Genomic DNA, 18,547 nt, shown 5'->3' on the forward strand with positions numbered 1-18,547 from the left:
CCATTCATATAAAGTACAAAAAGGTGGCAAAATTAATCTACACTATTAAAAACCAGTATAGTAGTTATCCATGTAGAAGGGCTTTTGATCATTTTCTGTTCCGTGATCTGGGTGCTTGTTATGAGTGATATGGCTATCTAGGCACATTTATTTTTATATATTATATGTAAATAGAAAGGCTTTATTTAAGTCCAAGGGCTATATAACAGATAGCTTTTGAAGATTAAATCCAGTGACTTTTTCTTTTCCAGGCACCATGCTCTAGCCCAGTGATTTCTAAACCTGGCAAAATCAATAAAAGAGGCAGTGCTATGTTCTCACTCATAGGTGGGAATTGAACAATGAGAACTCATGGACACAGGAAGGGGAACATCACACTCCGGGGACTGTTGTGGGGTGGGGGGAGGGGGGAGGGACAGCATTAGGAGATACACCTAATGCTAAATGACGAGTTAATGGGTGCAGGAAATCAACATGGCACATGGATACATATGTAACAAACCTGCACATTGTGCACATGTACCCTAACACCCTAAAGTATAATAAAAAAAAAAAAAAAGAAATTGCAACTTCCAAAAAAAAAAATTAAATTAAATTAAAAAAAAAAAAAAAGAAAGAGGCAGTGCTTCTTGAACATATAGATTCTCAAGCTAGAGATTTGGATTCAGATTATATGTGATGGGGAGCCTGGAGTATATGTTTAAGACAAACAAAAATCCCTTTGTGATTCTGTTGATTATTCATGGAAGAAGTGCTTCTAAAGTGACTAAGAGAATTTTGAACTCCTTTTTCCATATATGCACAGCATAAAAAAATTAATGTAAAGTAGATAAATGTTCACAAAATTGCCAGAAGACTTTTTATACATACCCAGCTAAGTCTGTACATCAAAAGTCAGTCAACGAATCAAAATCTTACCTCTAACCCTGTATGGGATGTACACACAACAGCGAGGAGTGATATACAATCAGGTTACAACCCTAAACTTGAGAAGAAATAGAAACAGTCTTACCACAGAGCTTTTCTTGGATCCTATGTGCCTCAGCTAATCTTTCCTCAGCAGCCTGTCTTCCAAGACCAGCTTCCTTTCTAGCAACAGCTAGGTCATATTCCAGATTTTGTTGCAATGCTTCTCCCTTTTCAACCTCGGACCGTAGCTTGGCAATCTGGCTCTCATATCTTGCCAGCTAAAAACAGATTCCTGATATCAACATGTGTCCAAAGATTATGAGATCATACACTCAAACATTTAAGTTTCTTAGAGAAACTTGTTTCCATAATATATACAAGGCAAAAATTTATAAATTTATATATTCTAAATCACTGGAAAGAAAGCACTACCTTATAAAATGACACTCATTATGTTTTTTATTTTAGAGAATCCACTAGAGGAAAAGAAAAAAATCTTGTAAGAACTTTTTATAAAATTAAAGATAAATTACATGTTTTAATCAGAAATAGTCACACCTTTGCCAGGCACGGTGGCTCAATCCTGTAATCCCAGCACTTTGGGAGGCCAAGGCATGAGGATCACTTAAGCCCAGGAGTTCAAGACCAGCCTGGGCCACATGGGGAGACCCTGTCTCTATAAAAATAATAATAATTGTAATTATAATAATACAAAAATTAACCAGGCATGGTGGTATGTGCCTGTAGTCCCAGCTACTCAGGAAGCTGAGATGGAAGGATTGCTTGAGCCTGGGAGGCAGAGGTTGCAGTGAGCAGAGACCATGCCACTGCACTCCATCCTGAAGGACAGAGCAAGACCGTCTAAAAAAAAACGGAAAGAAAAGAAAATATTCATACCTAAAAAAAAAAAAAAAAATGCATGATACATACTAAGCACTTAAAAATTCATTCTTTCCTCTCCTCCTTCTATTCCCTAAATGAAACCAATAAACAAATTGCATCAAAGTATAGTTTAATAAATATTGTCTGTATTATTTCTCTTGATTATGATATCACTGATCATAAAGTAATAAAAGTGCCAATTTTGCAGGGATTTAAGTTAACGAATATCGAATTTGTGATCCTTCTGAAGTAGCATGAGAGAAGGTCAGAGACAACTGGCTTCTCAATAGGCTTGATCAATGAGAGGCACATGTGGAATGATTGACGGCAGGAGAAGTGAAGATGCCAAGTTATTTCTGCCTTTCTAGATCTACCTCTAGCAGTTATCCCTCTCTTGTCTGTGGCTGCAAATCCTTATGGATAGTCCCTCCTTCCATGGGCCTTGCTTTGTCCAGTTCTAGCTCTAATCAACCTTGGGAATAGAAGCAGTTCTTAATGTTGGGCTGTCTTAATCTCCTCTAGTTGTCTTTTCCACTTTTCTAGTACCTGTGTGACCAATACCCGCTACTAATGTCCCTTTGTTGTAAGACTTATAATGGTTTCTGTTTTCCTAACTGAACACCCAGTAATGTTGTTCTTGGTATCAGAAATTGTCTCAAGATGGGTTTGTAATATTGGGTGGCTAACATATTTAAGCCTGAACACAGTGAAAGCCTCTTTGCAGGTAGAAATGGGATTCTAGTGATCTACAGCATACAGTGGGATCACAGTTCTTTAAATTATGGTGTGCAGTTGTTTAGGATGAAGTGCCAGTTGAAAACAAGCCTTCGGAAAATGAAGTAGTGAACGCACTTAACTATGATGCCAGTATTGATTTACTATAAGGCCTGAGGGATAGAAAGGCTAAATCTCACTATACTAGAGAATTTACAAAAACAAAATGATAATCTCAGAGCTTTAGAATCTAAGTTCAAGACAGTTAGAAAAACTACAGTTTTTATGATGACTTTAAAATAATTGCTTATTTAGTACAGCCCCAGGGCAGATAAGGTTATGAACAAACCTGAAAATATAATTATGGGAAATGCAAAATTACAAGTTCAATGAAGAGTTTCACCAAGTTTCTTCTGTTAAGATGGTATCAGCTGGATATTAAGTAGGAAGAACATAGGATGAGGACTTTCAGAATTAAACAAACCTAAAAACTATGAACTCTCAAATCTCCCCTGAACATTCCTTACCAAAAAAAAAGCAGCCTCTCCTCTCTGACTGAGGTAACCAGCCTTTCCTTGCTGAAAGATTTAGTAATGACCACACCTGAAGCATCTGCCTTGCAGGAGGATTTGCAAGAGCCACCTACACCGCTCTGTTCACCACAGATTGACTCAGATCTCAGTATGCTACAGAAGGAAAAATGCAGTCTGCTCCAGGAGGAAATAGCTTATATAGCAGAAGAACTGAAAGCTCTTGCTAATCTGGTATTCACAAGAACTTGGAGAACGTGTACAAGATCAATGTGGATTTCGTAAGTTAACTCTTAACAGTTTTGCTTGGATGGTTGACTGAAAATTGAATTCAACATTAGCCTACAATCATTTCATAAGGTCAAAATACTAGTACTTTCCTGGCATAATACAGAGACTTAAGAACATGGGAGTGGTTTTGTGCAAACCAAAGCCTCCCTTTTCCTTGACTACGTCCTCTTCAAGGGCACAAAGTACATTACTTAAAATTAAAATGCTGGCCAGGTGCGGTGGCTCACTCCTGCAATCCCAGCACTTTGAGAGGCTGATGAGGGAGGGCTGCTTGAGGCTAGGAGTTTGAGACCAACCTGAGCAACAGAGCAAGACCCCATGTCTACAAATAATAACAATAATAAATTAGCCAGGTGTGATGGCACACACCTACAGTCCTGGCTACTTGGGAAGCTGCAGCATAAAATCACTTGAGCCCAGGAGTTCCAGGCTGTAGGGAGCAATGATCACATCACTGCATGCAAGCCTGGGCAACAGAGCAAGACCCTGTCTCTAAAAAAAGATTTAAAACAACAAATATATATACATGTATACACACACACACACACACAGTAACTGAAATATGATATATGATATGTAGCTGTATTTTTTTTTTTTTTTGAGACAGAGTCTCGCTCTGTTGCCCAAGCTGGAGTGCAGTGGCATGATCTCAGCTCACTGCAACCTCTGCCTCCCAGGTTCAAGTGAGTCTCCCACCTCAGCCACTCAAGTAGCTGGGATTATAGGTGCGCACCACCACACCGAGCTAATTTTTGCATTTTTAGTAGAGACAGGGTTTCACCATGTTGGCCAGGCTGGTCTCAAACTCCTGACCTCAAGTGATTCACCCACCTCAGCCCCCTAAAGTGCTGGGATTACAGGTGTGAGCCATGGCACCCATCCTGTAACTATAATTTCTAAAATGTGATATGTATCTGTGATTTCTATTGATGATACTCAAAAGTACTGCTAACACTACTATGACTTGTTAAAAGGAGGACTGGCTGGGTCAAGCCCTTCAGAACTGAAGGAAATGCTTAATATCAGCTAGAGGTTAATAAAAATAAAATTATAAGTTTTCCCCATCTATGTTCACAGATTCCCTGATTTCTCCTTCGGAGGACTCCAGCTTAAGAATCCCTGCTCTCAAGAGTACTGGCTGGGTCACACAATATCTTCAGGCCATAAAGCCTACGGACTAGTCCTAAGTTTCCAGTATTTTTTGGCTAAAAGAAGTTATGTCAGCCAGGTACAGTGGCTCACACCTGTTGTCTCAGCACTTTGGGAGGCCAAGGCGGGTGGATCACTTGAGCCCAGAAGTTCAAGACCAGCCTGGACAACATGGCAAAACCACACCTCTACAAAAATACAAAAAATTAGCCAAGCATGGTGGCACATGCATGTCTGTAGTCCCAGCTCCTCAGGAGGCTGATGTAGGAGATCACTTGAGTCCAGGAGTTCGAGACCAGGCTGCAGTGAGCCAAGATCACACCATTGCACTCCAACCTGGGTGACAGAGTGAGACCCTGTTTCAAAAAAAAAAAAAAAAACAGTTATGTCACTCTCCTTTACCCTCTCTCTTTCTAATTTATCTGGATTTTCTTGCTCTGTCATCACTATCTGGGCCAGTGAGATATCTGAATAGCCTCACAGTCTTCTTGTCCTATTTTCCACAACTTTATTGTTACGCTCAAATGATTCTAAAAACCTTACGGTATTTTCCCATCCCAATCATCTACATCAATGCAACTTAGTCTCATCTGGAATGTATGAGTCTATAAGCAATTCTTCTCCCCATACCCTCTTGTCTACTAATAAATCCTTTCAACAGTAATCTATTATTTGAATACCTATCAAAGAAACCTGTAGCTCAGAAAAATGAAGTAACTTTCCCAAGATCCCCCAACAATAAAACTCCGAGAGAAGTCTTTAAAGATATTTTGTGCCAATCACTGTGCATGATTTGTGTTTGCATTAGGAATACCTGATAAGGCAAATATGGCCTTTGTTTTTAGATCACTGCATTCTTCTCTGCCTTGCTTCCTGATGGGTACACTTGGAGATTATATGGCTAAAAAATTTAACTACATAATACAAGTACGATCATCTAAAGAAATAACTGAAGGGCAGGCACAGTGGCTCACTGGCTCACACCTGTAATCCCAGGACTTTGGGAGGTTGAGGCAGGTGGATCACTCGAGGTCAGGAGTTCGAGACCAGCCTGGCCAACATGGTAAAACCCCGTCTCCACTAAAAGTACAAAAATTTGGCCAAGCGCGGTGGCTCACACCTATAATCCCAGTACTTTGGGAGGCCAAGGCGGGTGGATCACAAAATCAGGAGTTCAAGACCAGCCTGGTCAAGATGGTAAAACCCTGTCTCTACTAAAAATACAAAAATTAGCCAGGCACAGTGGCAGGCACCTGTAATCCCAGCTACTCAGGAGGCTGAAGCAGGAGAAACACTTGAACCTGGGAGGCAGAGGCTGCAGTGAGCCAAGATAGCACCATTGTACTCCAGCCTGGACAACAGACTGAGACAAAAAAAAGAAAAAGAAAAAGAAATAATTGAAAAAATAATAATAATTGGTAACATAAATCTAGAGTTGAACCAATTATAATTTCCTGTTTTAAGAAAACTGTCTTCCTTCTCTAAGATAATTTCCTATCTCTTTAATGTGAACATATACTTCAAAACATTTTGATCAAATAAAAGAGAATAGTGTGTTCTGCTGAGAAATCTAATGACAACTATAAACATATTATGAAAGAATATATTTATTTTTATTTTATTTTTTGTAGATACAGGGTCTCACTCTGTTGCCCAGGCTGGTCTTGGACTCCTGGGCACAAGCAATCCTCCTGCCTTGGCCTCCCAAAGTGCTGGGATTACAGGCATGAGCCACCACACCTGGCTGTGAGATAATTTATTTAATAGAGGAATGATTATCATCACACTAATACTCTCAAGATTGTGCCACTGCACTCCAGCCTGGGCGACAGAGCGAGACTCCGCCTCAAAAAAAAAATAAATATATAAGTTTTAGAGTTTATGAATAATTAGCATACATTTAATACATACCACTTTATATGGATTATTACAATGTAAATAGAAGCAATTACTTCAATTATCACTTAAAAATTACCTCAATTGGGCTGGGCGCGGTGGCTCACACCTGTAATCCCAGCACTTTGGAAGGCCAAGGTGGGCAGATCACCTGAGGTGAGTTCAAGACCAGCCTAGCCAACATGGTAAAACCCCATCTCTACTAAAAATACAAAAATTAGCCAGGCATGGTGGCACATGCCTGTAATCCCAGCTACTGGGGAGGCTGAGGCAAGTGATTCTCCAATCACTTGAACCTGGAGGCAGTGGTTGCAGTGAGCCGAGATCACTCCACTGCACTCCAGCCTGGGTGACAGAGACTTCGTCTCAAAAAAAGAAAAGTTGTAATAATAATATTACCTCAATTGGTACTAAAAAAATACAAAGAAAATGATTATATATTCATCTCTTGTTATTTCAATCAGCAATACCACTGCTCCTTAGATACCCTGAAAAAAAATCATCTTTTCATGCTCTCCTCTGTTGCCCAGGCTGGAGTGCAGTTGCACGATCTCAGCTCACTGCAACCTTCCAGCTCCAGGGTTCAAGCGATTCTCCTGCCTCAGCCTCCCAAGTAGCTGAGATTACAGGTGTGCACCACTATGCCCAGCTAATTTTTGTATTTTTAGTAGAAATGGGGTTTCACCATGTTGGCCAGGCTGATCTCGAACTCCTGACTTCAAGTGATCCACCCACCTTGGCCTCCCAAAGTGCTTGGATTATAGGCATGAGCCACCACACCTGGCCCTTTTCATATATTTATTCAATACACAACTACTGACGGCCTACTATGTGCCAGTAAACATGAGCAATATGGAGACAAAGTGTGATCACTGTTTTCAGCTCTCAAGGGGTTTACAAACTAAAGAAGAGCAGGTAAGCATGATATAAATGTTTTAGTTCTAAAATATCTGTAACAGCAACATGTTGTGGAAGAACAAAGTAGTAGCCGGTTTCACTTAGAGAGACATTAAAAGGTTTCCCAACATGAGAACTGCAGAACTTAGCAAAAAGGGAAGAAAAACATACTGTTTACACTTAACTGTCAATAAATTACAGCTACTATTACAGTACACAAGCACTTTCCAAATTTTATTTCACTTAATTATCACAACAACCCTTTGGGACCAGCAGTTCACAATGAGAAACCAATGGTGTACAGGATAAATAAGTAGCCCAAGATGACGCATCTTGTAAATAGAAAGGCCAGGAATGAATTGAGCTCTGTGTAATTTGATACTCTTCCCACTACACCAGGTGGCCTAAACTGAGTTTTAAGAATAAATAAGATTTAGCAGAGAAAAAAGGAGAAAAAACACAGCAGAGAGAAGAGGCATAAAGATATGACTCATGAACTATCTTAGAAGGGAAGGAAAACTATCTTGGAATATATATATATACATATGAAATATATATACACACACATACATACTAACAAAAGAAATAATGACTTATAAACTAAGACAATTTATGAATTGAACTATGATTAAAAATTCCATACTCAAATTTACTTAAGAGATTGCTCCACAATTGAGACCTTAAAGGAACCTACATTATGATTTCAAAAATGTCTGATTTGCAAATCCTTTAATCATCAAACATGTTCATAAATTAATAATTTTAATCAATTGAACCCATTAATTAAAATAAATCTAAGATAACATACAAATAAACATAATTCATTAAAGTTCTACTTTAACACTTATGCAATTACACTACATTTTAAAATCATGTTTTCTTTATTACAATTTCCTTTTTAAACGCAAGAATGGTATAGTTATAAAAGTTAAACATGGAGTTTTTCATATGAAATAAATCTAAAAAATCAAACTCAACTTTTAACATTATTTGAGATGAAAATAAATTGTACCTCTGCACTGTGTTTGGTTGTTATTTCTAATTTTTCTTTTTTAGCCCAACAGAGTTTCTTCCTGAGATCAGCAGTAATATCCAACTCTGTTTCATTTTTAAGTATTTGTTTTACATTCAATGAGGCATTCTTCAACCTATAAAATGAGATTACAGTAAAATGTGTATGCTTCTCATAAAGCATGTTTCAGAGCATTTCTGTTATTTCTGATAACTTATTTTTCAAAAAACAAAGAGAACATGACATGGTTCTTGACTTAGAGTTCACAATCTAGCAAAAGATGTCCATTGCAAAAGCTATGCAGAAATACAAAGTAGTGTATATAGATAGATAGATACCTAGCAACAAACCACTGTCTAATGGGAAATTACCACATTATTCAAGATTGCTACTTAAACTGTCTGATCATATCACAAGCTGGATAATTTGGGAAGAGACTGCGTTCTCCCACTTTTTTCTTTGTAAATAATATATTTTGTTTCTTGTAAATGTAATACATAATACAAAAAGAAAAATGTCAGACTAAAGCACACTACTCTCTCCCAAAAATAAAAATTAAAATTGAAAATTAAAATAACAGCAAACAGAATTTAGAGGTATAAACTCACAAGAGAAAGAACACAAAAGATGAGATAATAGCAAAAAATTACTGGAAGCTGAAATGCATGTGGACAAGTGGTAACTGATAACCCCCAAAAGCTCAGTAATTGGCAACACCTTTGAAAATGGAGGTAAAAGTAGAGCAGAAAACAGGAGAATTATTTGAAAGTCTGTCAACAAAATAATTACATCCTCAGATCCCCTATCCCCTATACCACACAACTGGGTACCTATCTCTTTCCCAGTCTGGCAGAAAAACACTAGGGGTTTAGTCCCTGGAGAGGATAAAACGGAGGGTCTCTGGATCAGAAGACATTAGATACAAATGACCTAAGTTTTTTATACTATATACAAGAAGCTTGAGTTAAAAGTTATATAATGAAAGAGCACTCTAGAGTTTTAACACTACTTGTCCTGCCAGAATGTTCTTGCCAGAACGATGGCAGTCAAGCAGAGATTGGAAGTGTCTTCCCTACAGAACCTAAGCAACCAGGTGAAAAATACCTAAAGATACTGATGCCAGTGGTTCTCTAGCAAAACAGCTTAACCATATAACCCTACAGAGCACGCCACAAACACAAAGCCTCACACACTGAGCTTCCAGTCATCTTTTTTAGGTTAAGCCCCTACTCTTCAATATAAGCAGATAGCCAACAATCACCAAAAGTTTAGTAAGCATCTAATATGATAAACAGAGACCAAAAACATGGTGCATGGAAAGAAGTATGCCTTGAAAGACTATGCAGAAAGATGACAACTTAGAAGAGGGAAAAAAAAAAACTAACATTGTCTCCTAAAAAAATAGGAGAGAGTATATCATCCATATGTCACATCCATGACTGCAATGAGAAATGAAATATTCAGAGAAAAAAAAAACAGCTCTTAAAAATCAAAAACACAGCCGGGTGCAGTGGCTCACGCCTGGCCTCCAAGCACTTTGGGAGGCTGTGGCAGGCAGATCACTTGAGGCCAGGAGTTCAAGACCAGCCTGGCCAACATAGTGAAATCCTGCCTCTACTAAAAATACAAAATTAGCTGGGTGTGGTGGCTCATGCTTGTAATCCCAGCTACTTGGGAGGCAAAGGCAGGAGAATCCTTGAACTCGGGAAGCAGAGGTTGCAGTAAGCAGAGATCACACCATTGCACTCCACCCTGGGCAACAAGAGTGAAACTGCATCTCAAAAAAAAGAAAAGAAAAAGAAAAGGAAAAGAAATCAAAAACACAAACTAAGAAAATGAAAAACTAAATAAATAAAAATAAAAGAAAAATCTCCCAGAAAATAAAGCAAAAAAAGAGATGGAGATGAAAAATAGAAAATTTTTTAAATTAGAAGACTGTCCAAGAAGTTCAAAATCTAAATAAAGGTGCACAATGAGAAAAAATAAATTTATAACATTAAATAGTCTTAATATTTTGTAAGCATTGTTCTAAGCATTTTACATATATAAACTTATTTATTCTTCACAATAATCTCATGAGATTGGTAGTATTATGACCTCCTATTACCCAAGTTCACAGGGCTAGTGAGGGGCAGAGCTGAAATTCAAATCCTGAAAGCCTGGCTCCATGATATATCCTCTTAACCACTGCACTACAATGTCTCTCTGAAGGGGAGGAAACTGTTATAGAAAAAAATCCATGGAAATAGGCAGATTCCCAAGGATATAAGTTTCAAACCAAAAGGGCCTATTAAAAGATCACAAGTTAAATGTATGGAAATTTCAGAAAACAAGGAACAAAAAAGTAGTTCCTCCAAACCCTAGAGAGAAATAAATAGGTTTTATACAAAAGACTAAGAAATATGTTTGACTATAAAAATCCCTGAAAGACAACCTAGGCAATACCATCCTGGACATAGGAACGGGCAAAGATGACATGACAAAGATGCCTAAAGCAATCACAACAAAAGCAAAAATTGACAAATGTGATCTAATTAAACTTAAGAGCTTCTTCATGGCAAAAGAAACTATCAACAGTGTAAACAGACAACCTAGAGAATGGGAAAAAAAATTTGCAAATTATACATCTGACAAAGGTCTAATATCCAGCATCTATAAGCAACTTAAACAAATTTACAAGAAAAAAAAAAACACTAAAAAGTGAGCAAAGGACATAAAAAGACACTTTTCAAGAGAAGACATACATGCAGCCAACAAGCATATGAAACAAAGCTCAGTATCAGTGATCATTAGAGAAACGCAAATCAAAACCACAATGAGATACCATCTCACACCAGTCAGAATGGCCATTATTAAAAAGTCAAAAAATAAGGCCGGGCGCGGTGGCTCATGCCTATAATCCCAGCACTTCAGAAGGCCGAGGCGGGTAGATCACTTGAGGTCAGGAGTTTAAGACCAGCCTGGCCAACATGGCGAAACTCCGTCTCTACTAAAAAATACAAAAATTAGCTGGACGTTGTGGCGGTCGCCTGTAATCCCAGCTACTGGGGAGGCTGAGGCAGGGAGAATTGCTTGAACCTGGGAGGAGGAGGTTGCAGTGAGCCAAGATCATGCCACTGCACTCCAGCCTGGGTGAAAGAGTGAGATCCATCTCAAAAAAAAAGTCAAAAAATAATAGATGGGGGCAAGGATGCAGGAAAAAAGGGAACACTTACTTATACACTGATGATGGCAAATGTAAATTAGTTCAACCATTCTGGAAAGCAACATGGTGATTCCTCAAAGAGCTTAAAACAGAACTACTATTCAACCCAGCAACCCTATTACTAGGTATACACCCAGAGGAATATAAATCATTCTACCATAAAGACATATGCATACAAATGTCCACTGCAGCACTATCCACAATAGCAAAGGCATGGAATCAAACTAAGTGCCCATCAATGACAGACTGGATAAAGAAAATTTGGTACATATACACCATAGAATACTATGCAGCCATAAAAAATAATGAGATCATGTCTTTTGTGGGAACATGAATGGAGCTAGAGGCCATTATCCTTAGCAAACTAACCCAGGAAAGGAAAACCAAATACCACGTGTTCTCACTTATAAATGGGAACTAAATGATAACTCATGGACACAAAGAAAAAAATAATGGACTACTTAAGGGCAAAGGGTGTGGGAAGGAAGAAGAGCAGAAAAATAACTATTGGGTACTAGGCTTAGTACCCAGGTGATGAAATAATCTGTACAACAAATCCCCATAGCACGAGTTTGCCTATATAACAAACCTGCACATGTATCCCTGAACCTAAAATAAAAGTTAAAAAAAAATGTCTGACATCATTTCTCAACAGAAACACTGGAAATTAGGAAATAATGCTGCAATGCCCAACAAAATTCCAAGGGAAAAATCATTTCTAACTTAGAATTTTATACCCAACAAATTATCATCCAAAGACAAGACTACAAGAAAGACAATTTCAGATCCGCCAGGCCTCAAAATATTTATCTCCCATGAACTTTCTCAGGAGACTAATGGAACATTTACTCCACCAAAATAAGGATCAAAATGAGAAAGAGAAAGACATGGGATTCTAGAAGTAGGGTACTCGACACAAGAAAATAGCAGAGGGATTTCCAGGATAGTGACGGGAGGAAATACTAAGATGACACTTGTGCAGCAAAGCACTTAAAGGGAAATCTGTTCCAGCAGGACTGGTCAAAGCCTCCAGGAGTGATTTCTTTAAGAAGATGAAAACACACCAGGTGCAGTGGCTCACACCTGTAAACCCAGCACTTTGGGAGGCCAAAGCAGGAGGATCACTTGAGCCCAGGAGGTCAAGATTGCAGTGAGCCATGACTGTGCCACTGCGCTACAGCCTCGGTGACAGAACAAAACCCTGTCTTAAAAAAAAAAAAAAAAAAGAAGATGATGATGATGATGAAAACAAAAAACATATTGAGAGAGATTTATGTAATGTGTTTGGAGCATGAAGTTGAATTCCTGGTAAGTTCATAGAAACTAAGCAAACAAACCAAAAAAGAAACCACGTAATTATTAATCCAAGCAAAATAAAATGTACAAGAAAGTAAAAAATGTCACTGAATACTACTACATGGGCTCAACTTAAAGTTTTCATAACTGTAATGTAAACATTGAATAACTAAAGATTATAATATCACTAAATATAGAGAACAGAACGGGAGGCAGGCAGGAATGAGAACTAAATTATGCTCTTCTGTACCAGGAAGTCAGTAGATAACAGCTAAAACTAAAAAACTCAATTAGCAACATGAAAAAAAAATTTTAAGAGATGAAAAATACCACCTCAGAGAGTTGAAAAAATGATTGTTTTTAGGAATCTAGAAAGTGGATTTGCCTCAAAGAAATCAGTACTGCTGTTTTCTGTAATGACACTAAGTAAATTTTATAGCACAATGGATTATTTAAATAATGTGCACATATGACTTTTTTTTTAAATAAGACTAAAACTAAGAGAATCAATGAAACCAAAATTTGGTTCTTTGAAAAGAGCAATAAAGTTAATAAGCCTTTAGCTAGATTAACAAAGAAAAAAAAGAAAAAACTCAAATTATGAAAATAATGAAGGAGGAAACATCATTACCATCTAGAAGGATTATAAGGGAATATTCTGTAAAACAGTATACCAACAAATTAAGCAATTCAGATGAAATGGATGAATTCCTAGAAAAACACAAATTACTGAAACTAACTCAAAAGGAAATAAAAAATCTGGATAGATCTATAACAGATAAGGATATTGTATTATCTAACCACAGAAAAAGGCCAAGCACAGATAGTTTCACTGGCAAATTGTACCAAATACGTAAAGAAAAAATAATACCAATCTTTACGTAACAGGAAAAAACACTTCTCAACCCATTCTATGAATCCGGCATTACTCTAATACCAAAACCAGACTAACTTATCACAAGAGGGGAAAACAGATTAACATCCCTCATGAATACAGATGGAAAAATCCTCAACAAAACATTAGCAAACCAAGTAGCCGGGCATGGTGGCACCTGCCTGTAGTCCCAGCTACTTGGGAGGCTGAGGTGGGGGGATCACTTGAGCACAGAAGTTCAAAGCTGCAGTGAGCTATGATCACCACTGCACACTGGCCTAGGTAACAGAGTAAGACCTCATCTCAAAAAAAAAGAAAAAATGGGCAAACCAAATCCAGCAACATCTTTAAAAGATTATACAACACAACTAAGCAGGATGTATCCCAAAAATATAAAATCAGTATAACATCTGAAAATTAATTGATGCAATACACAATTTTAATGAAAGAAAGAGGCTACGTGTGATGGCTCATGTCTGTAATCCCAGCACTTTGGGAGGCCAAGGCAGGAGGATAGCTTGAGGCCAGGAGTTCGAGGCTAAGTGCCGATAGTTCCAGCTACTCAGGAGGCTGAGGCCAACCACCTGAGCCCAGGAGTTTGAGGTTGCATTGAGGTATGACCAGACCACTGCAATCAAGTCTGGGTGACAGAGCAAGACTGTCTCTAAAATTAATTAATTAATTAATTAAATAGAAGACAAAAACTACATGATTATCTCAACGGATGCAGAAAAAGCATTTGACAAAATCCAACACCTATTCATGATAAAAACTATCAACAAACCACAAGAAAATTTCCACACCTGAAAAAGGACAGCTACAAATAACCTACAGCTGGCATCATACTTAATGGTGAAAGACTAAATGCTTCCTGTAAGATCTGAAACAAGAAAAAGAAATCTGCTATTAACGCTTCTAGTCAAGATGTATTGGCTGGGCGTGGTGGCTCACGCCTGTAATCCCTGCACTTCGGGAGGCCGAGGCGGGTGGATCACGAGGTCAGGAGATCGAGACCATCCTGGCTAACACGGTGAAACCCCATCTCTACTAAAAATACAAAAAATTCTCCTGGCATGGTGGCGGGCGCCTGTAGCCCCAGCTACTCCGGAGGCTGAGGCATGAGAATGGCGTAAGCCTGGGAGGCGGAGCTTGCAGTGAGCCGAGATCGCACCACTGCACTCCAGCCTGGGCAACAGAGTGAGACTCCGCCTCAAAAAAAAAAAAAAAAAGATGTATTGGAGATGTAGATGGTGCAATCGTGCAACACAAAAGAAATAAAAGGCATGCATAGTGGAAAAGAAGAAGTAAAACTGTCTTTAATTACAAAGGACATGATTCTGAAAGAAAATTCTAGAAATCCACTAAGAAAAAACAGACTAGAACTAAAATCAATTTCAGCAAGGTCACAGAATACAAGATCAATATACAAAAATCAATTATACTTCTACATACTAGCAATGAACAATCCAAAAACAAAATTAAGAAAACAATTCCATTTATAACAGCGTCAAAAATAATAAAATAAATTTAACAAAAGAAATGCAAGGCCAGGGATGGTGGCTCCTGCCTCATCCCAGCACTTTGGGAAGCCAAGGCAGGAGGATCACTTGAGGCCAGGAGCTCCAGACCAGTCTGAGAAACATAGCAAGATCTTGTCTCTACAAAAATAAAAAAAAAATTGGCCAGGCATGGTGGTACATGCCTGTGGTCCTAGCTACTCAGGAGGCTGAGGCAGGAGAATCACTTGAACTCAGGAGTTGAGGCCACAGTGAGCTAAGATCATGCCACTGTACTACTCTAGCCTGGGCAACAGAGCAAGACCTTGTCTCAAAAAAAAAAAAAAAGTGGAAGATTTTTACACTGAAAAATACAAAATGTTGTTCAAAGAAGTTGAAAAGCTAAACAAATGGAAAGACATTCCACCATATTCACATTCATGTAAGGAAAACTCAATATTATTAAAATGGCAATTCTCCCCAAATTATTCTACATATTCAATATAATCCCTATTAAAACCCCAACAGACATTTTTGCAGAAACTGAAAAGCTGATCCTAAAATTCATATGGAAAGACAAAGAATTCAAAATAGCCAAAACAATCTTGAAGAACAAATGGAAAAACTTTTGATTCCTAATTTCTTTTTTTTTTTTTTTTTTTTTTTTTTTTTGAGATGGAGTCTTGCTCTGTCACCCAGGCTGGAGTGCAATGGCGCGATCTCGGCTCACTGCAAGCTCCGCCTCCCGGGTTCACGCCATTCTCCTGCCTCAGCTTCTCCGAGTAGCTGGGACTACAGGCGTCCGCCACCACGCCCGGCTAAGTTTTTGTATTTTTAGTAGAGACGGGGTTTCACCGTGGTCTCGATCTCCTGACCTCGTGATCCGCCCGCCTCGGCCTCCCAAAGTGCTGGGACTACAAGCGTGAGCCACCGCGCCCGGCCTGATTCCTAATTTCAAAACTTACTATAAAGCTACAGTGATCAAGACAATGTGATATTGGATTAAGAACAGACACGTACGCCTGTTAATCCCAGCACTGTGGGAAGCTGAGGCCAGTGGATCACAAGGTCAGGAGTTCAAGACCAGCCTGCCCAAGATGGTGAAACCCCGTCTCTACTAAAAATACAAAAATTAGCTGGGCACAGTGGCAGGTGCCTGTAATCCCAGCTACTTGGGAGGCTGAGGCAGGAGAATCAGCTGAACCCGGGGGGCAGAGGTTGCAGTGAGATCACGCCACTGCACTCCAGCCTTGACAGCAGAGTGAGACTCTGCCTCAAAAAAAAAAAAAAAAAAAAAAGAACAGACATGTAGATCAATATATCAGAGTTAAGACTCTAGAAATAAACCTATACTTAAATAGTTAAGTAATTTTCAACAGAAGTACCAAGGCAATTCAAAGGGGAAAGGTTACTCCTATCAACAACGCTGCTGGAACAACTGGCTATCCACATGCAAAGAGACAAATTTAGACCCTTACCTCATACAGAAAGTAACTTAAAAGTTACAAAAAGTAACTTAAAATAGAGCACTAAATATAAGAGCTAAAATTATAAAACTTCTAGAAGAAAACATAGAAGAAAAATCTTCATGACCTTAAGTTAGTCAGAGATTTCCTATATACAAAACTAAAAGCACAACTCCTACAGGAAAAGAACTGATAAACTGGACTTCATCAAAATTAAAAACTTGTGCATTTCCAAAGACATTATTAAGAAAATGAAAAGTCAAGCCACTAAACAGGAGAAAAATGTCTGCATATCATATATCTTATTTTTTGTTGTTGTTGTTGTTGAGACAAGGACTCGCTCTGTCACCCTGGCTCAAGTACAGTGGCATGATCTCGGCTCACTGCAATCTCCATCTCCCAGCTTCAAATAATTCTCGTGCCTCAGCCTCTGGAGTAGTTGGTACCACACAGGCACACCACCACAACTGGCTAATTTTTGTATTTTTTTTGTAGAAATGGGGTTTCGCCATGTTGGCCAGGCTGGTCTCGAACTCCTGGGCTCAAACAATCCACCCACCTCAGCCTCCCAAAGTGCTAGGATTACAGGCATGAGTTTACTGCACCAGGCCAGCAAATCATGTATCTGATAAAGGACTTGCATTCCAAATATACAAACACTCTTAAAGCTCAATAACATCAAAATAAATAACAAAATTTAAAAATAAACAGATCTGAAGAGACATTTCACCAATGAAGATATATGAATTACCAAAAAGCACATGCAAAGATGTTCAACATCATTAATCATTAGTAAAATTCAAATTATAACCACAATAACATACAACTTCACACTCACCAAAATGGCTAAATTGAAATAGTCAGATAAAAACCAGTATTGGTCAGGATATGGAGAAATTAAAACCCCCAATTATTGCTAGTGATAATATAAAATGACCCAGCCACTTTAGAACACAATTTGGCAGTTTCTTGAAAATTTTAACATAAATTTACTATATGATACAGCATTGCTGCTCCTAAGAATCTACTTAAGGGAAACAAAAACATACGTCAACACAAAGACATATGCAAATGTGCATAGCAGCATTATTCATAGTACCCAAAAAGTGGAAACAACTCAAATGTCTGTCAACTGGTAGATGGGCATAATGTGGCATATCCATACAATGGAATGCTATCAGCAATAAAAAGAAACGAAGGCTGCTATGTGCTACAACTTGACAAACCTCAGGAACAGTAGCCATGAATTAGAGCTGGGCCGATGAAGAAAGAGGAATTAAAGCCACAGAGGTTAAAGAAAACAAAACAGAAATATAAATAAGAAAAAATACAAGCAAAAGATTTAAAGTAGTGGAAAAGAACAAGCAAGTCTCTAGTAACACGACGAAATTCAGACACACAGACTTTTGTGGTCCAAATTAACAGAGGAGCACAAAATCCCCATAAAGTCTCTAGAATCAGTTCCAATTCTTATGAGGCTTCATTCATGCTCCTTCAGTCCCACAGAATTTCTACTCCCCTTACCATCCCATGAGAATTCTTACAGTTAGCTCTACAACCACTGACTTCTCCCTGTTCCTTGCAACTAAAAACGTTCATCAACTACAAGAAGAGACTAGAGGCTTACCTTTGGGTATCACCAGTGCCATTACTTGAAGTATTCAAATTCATGATGTTTTCCAACTCTTTCAAAATACCCTGCTGTTTCTTAATGACATATTTCTTTCTTGATGATTAAAATTGCCCAAGATGTCTGTGGCTTCAGGTTAGACGATTTGAGGTCTGTTAAAATAGTAAATGATACAATAGCAGTTTGAGTCCTGATACTATTGGAGATTTTTCTTGTTTTTTGGCTTATTTGTATTTTTTAAATTATTGTATAACACACATGTATACTGGTATTCCAAAAAACTATAATGTTTTACTATAT

General features: G+C 38.2%; 1 protein-coding gene across 50 annotated transcripts in view; it reads right to left on the bottom strand.

Annotated features, from left to right (window-relative positions):
- CCDC171 (coiled-coil domain containing 171) overlaps positions 1 to 18,547 on the bottom strand; it is a 416,355-nt gene that overhangs the window by 385,153 nt on the left and 12,655 nt on the right. For all 50 annotated transcript variants that reach the window (XR_010113576.1, XM_063609154.1, XM_063609151.1 and 47 more), the window contains 3 exons: positions 18,245 to 18,399; positions 8,281 to 8,416; positions 1,013 to 1,187 (listed from right to left, as the gene is read on the bottom strand). Coding sequence is in view for 49 of the 50 variants with exons in the window: in XM_063609154.1 (XP_063465224.1) it covers positions 1,013 to 1,187; positions 8,281 to 8,416; positions 18,245 to 18,288 (355 nt within the window). In the remaining variant the exon portion in view is untranslated. The remainder of the gene's footprint in view (positions 1 to 1,012; positions 1,188 to 8,280; positions 8,417 to 18,244; positions 18,400 to 18,547) is intronic.

This window comes from Symphalangus syndactylus, chromosome 9 (assembly GCF_028878055.3).
Source record: "Symphalangus syndactylus isolate Jambi chromosome 9, NHGRI_mSymSyn1-v2.1_pri, whole genome shotgun sequence".
Classification (NCBI taxonomy): Eukaryota; Metazoa; Chordata; class Mammalia; order Primates; family Hylobatidae; genus Symphalangus; species Symphalangus syndactylus.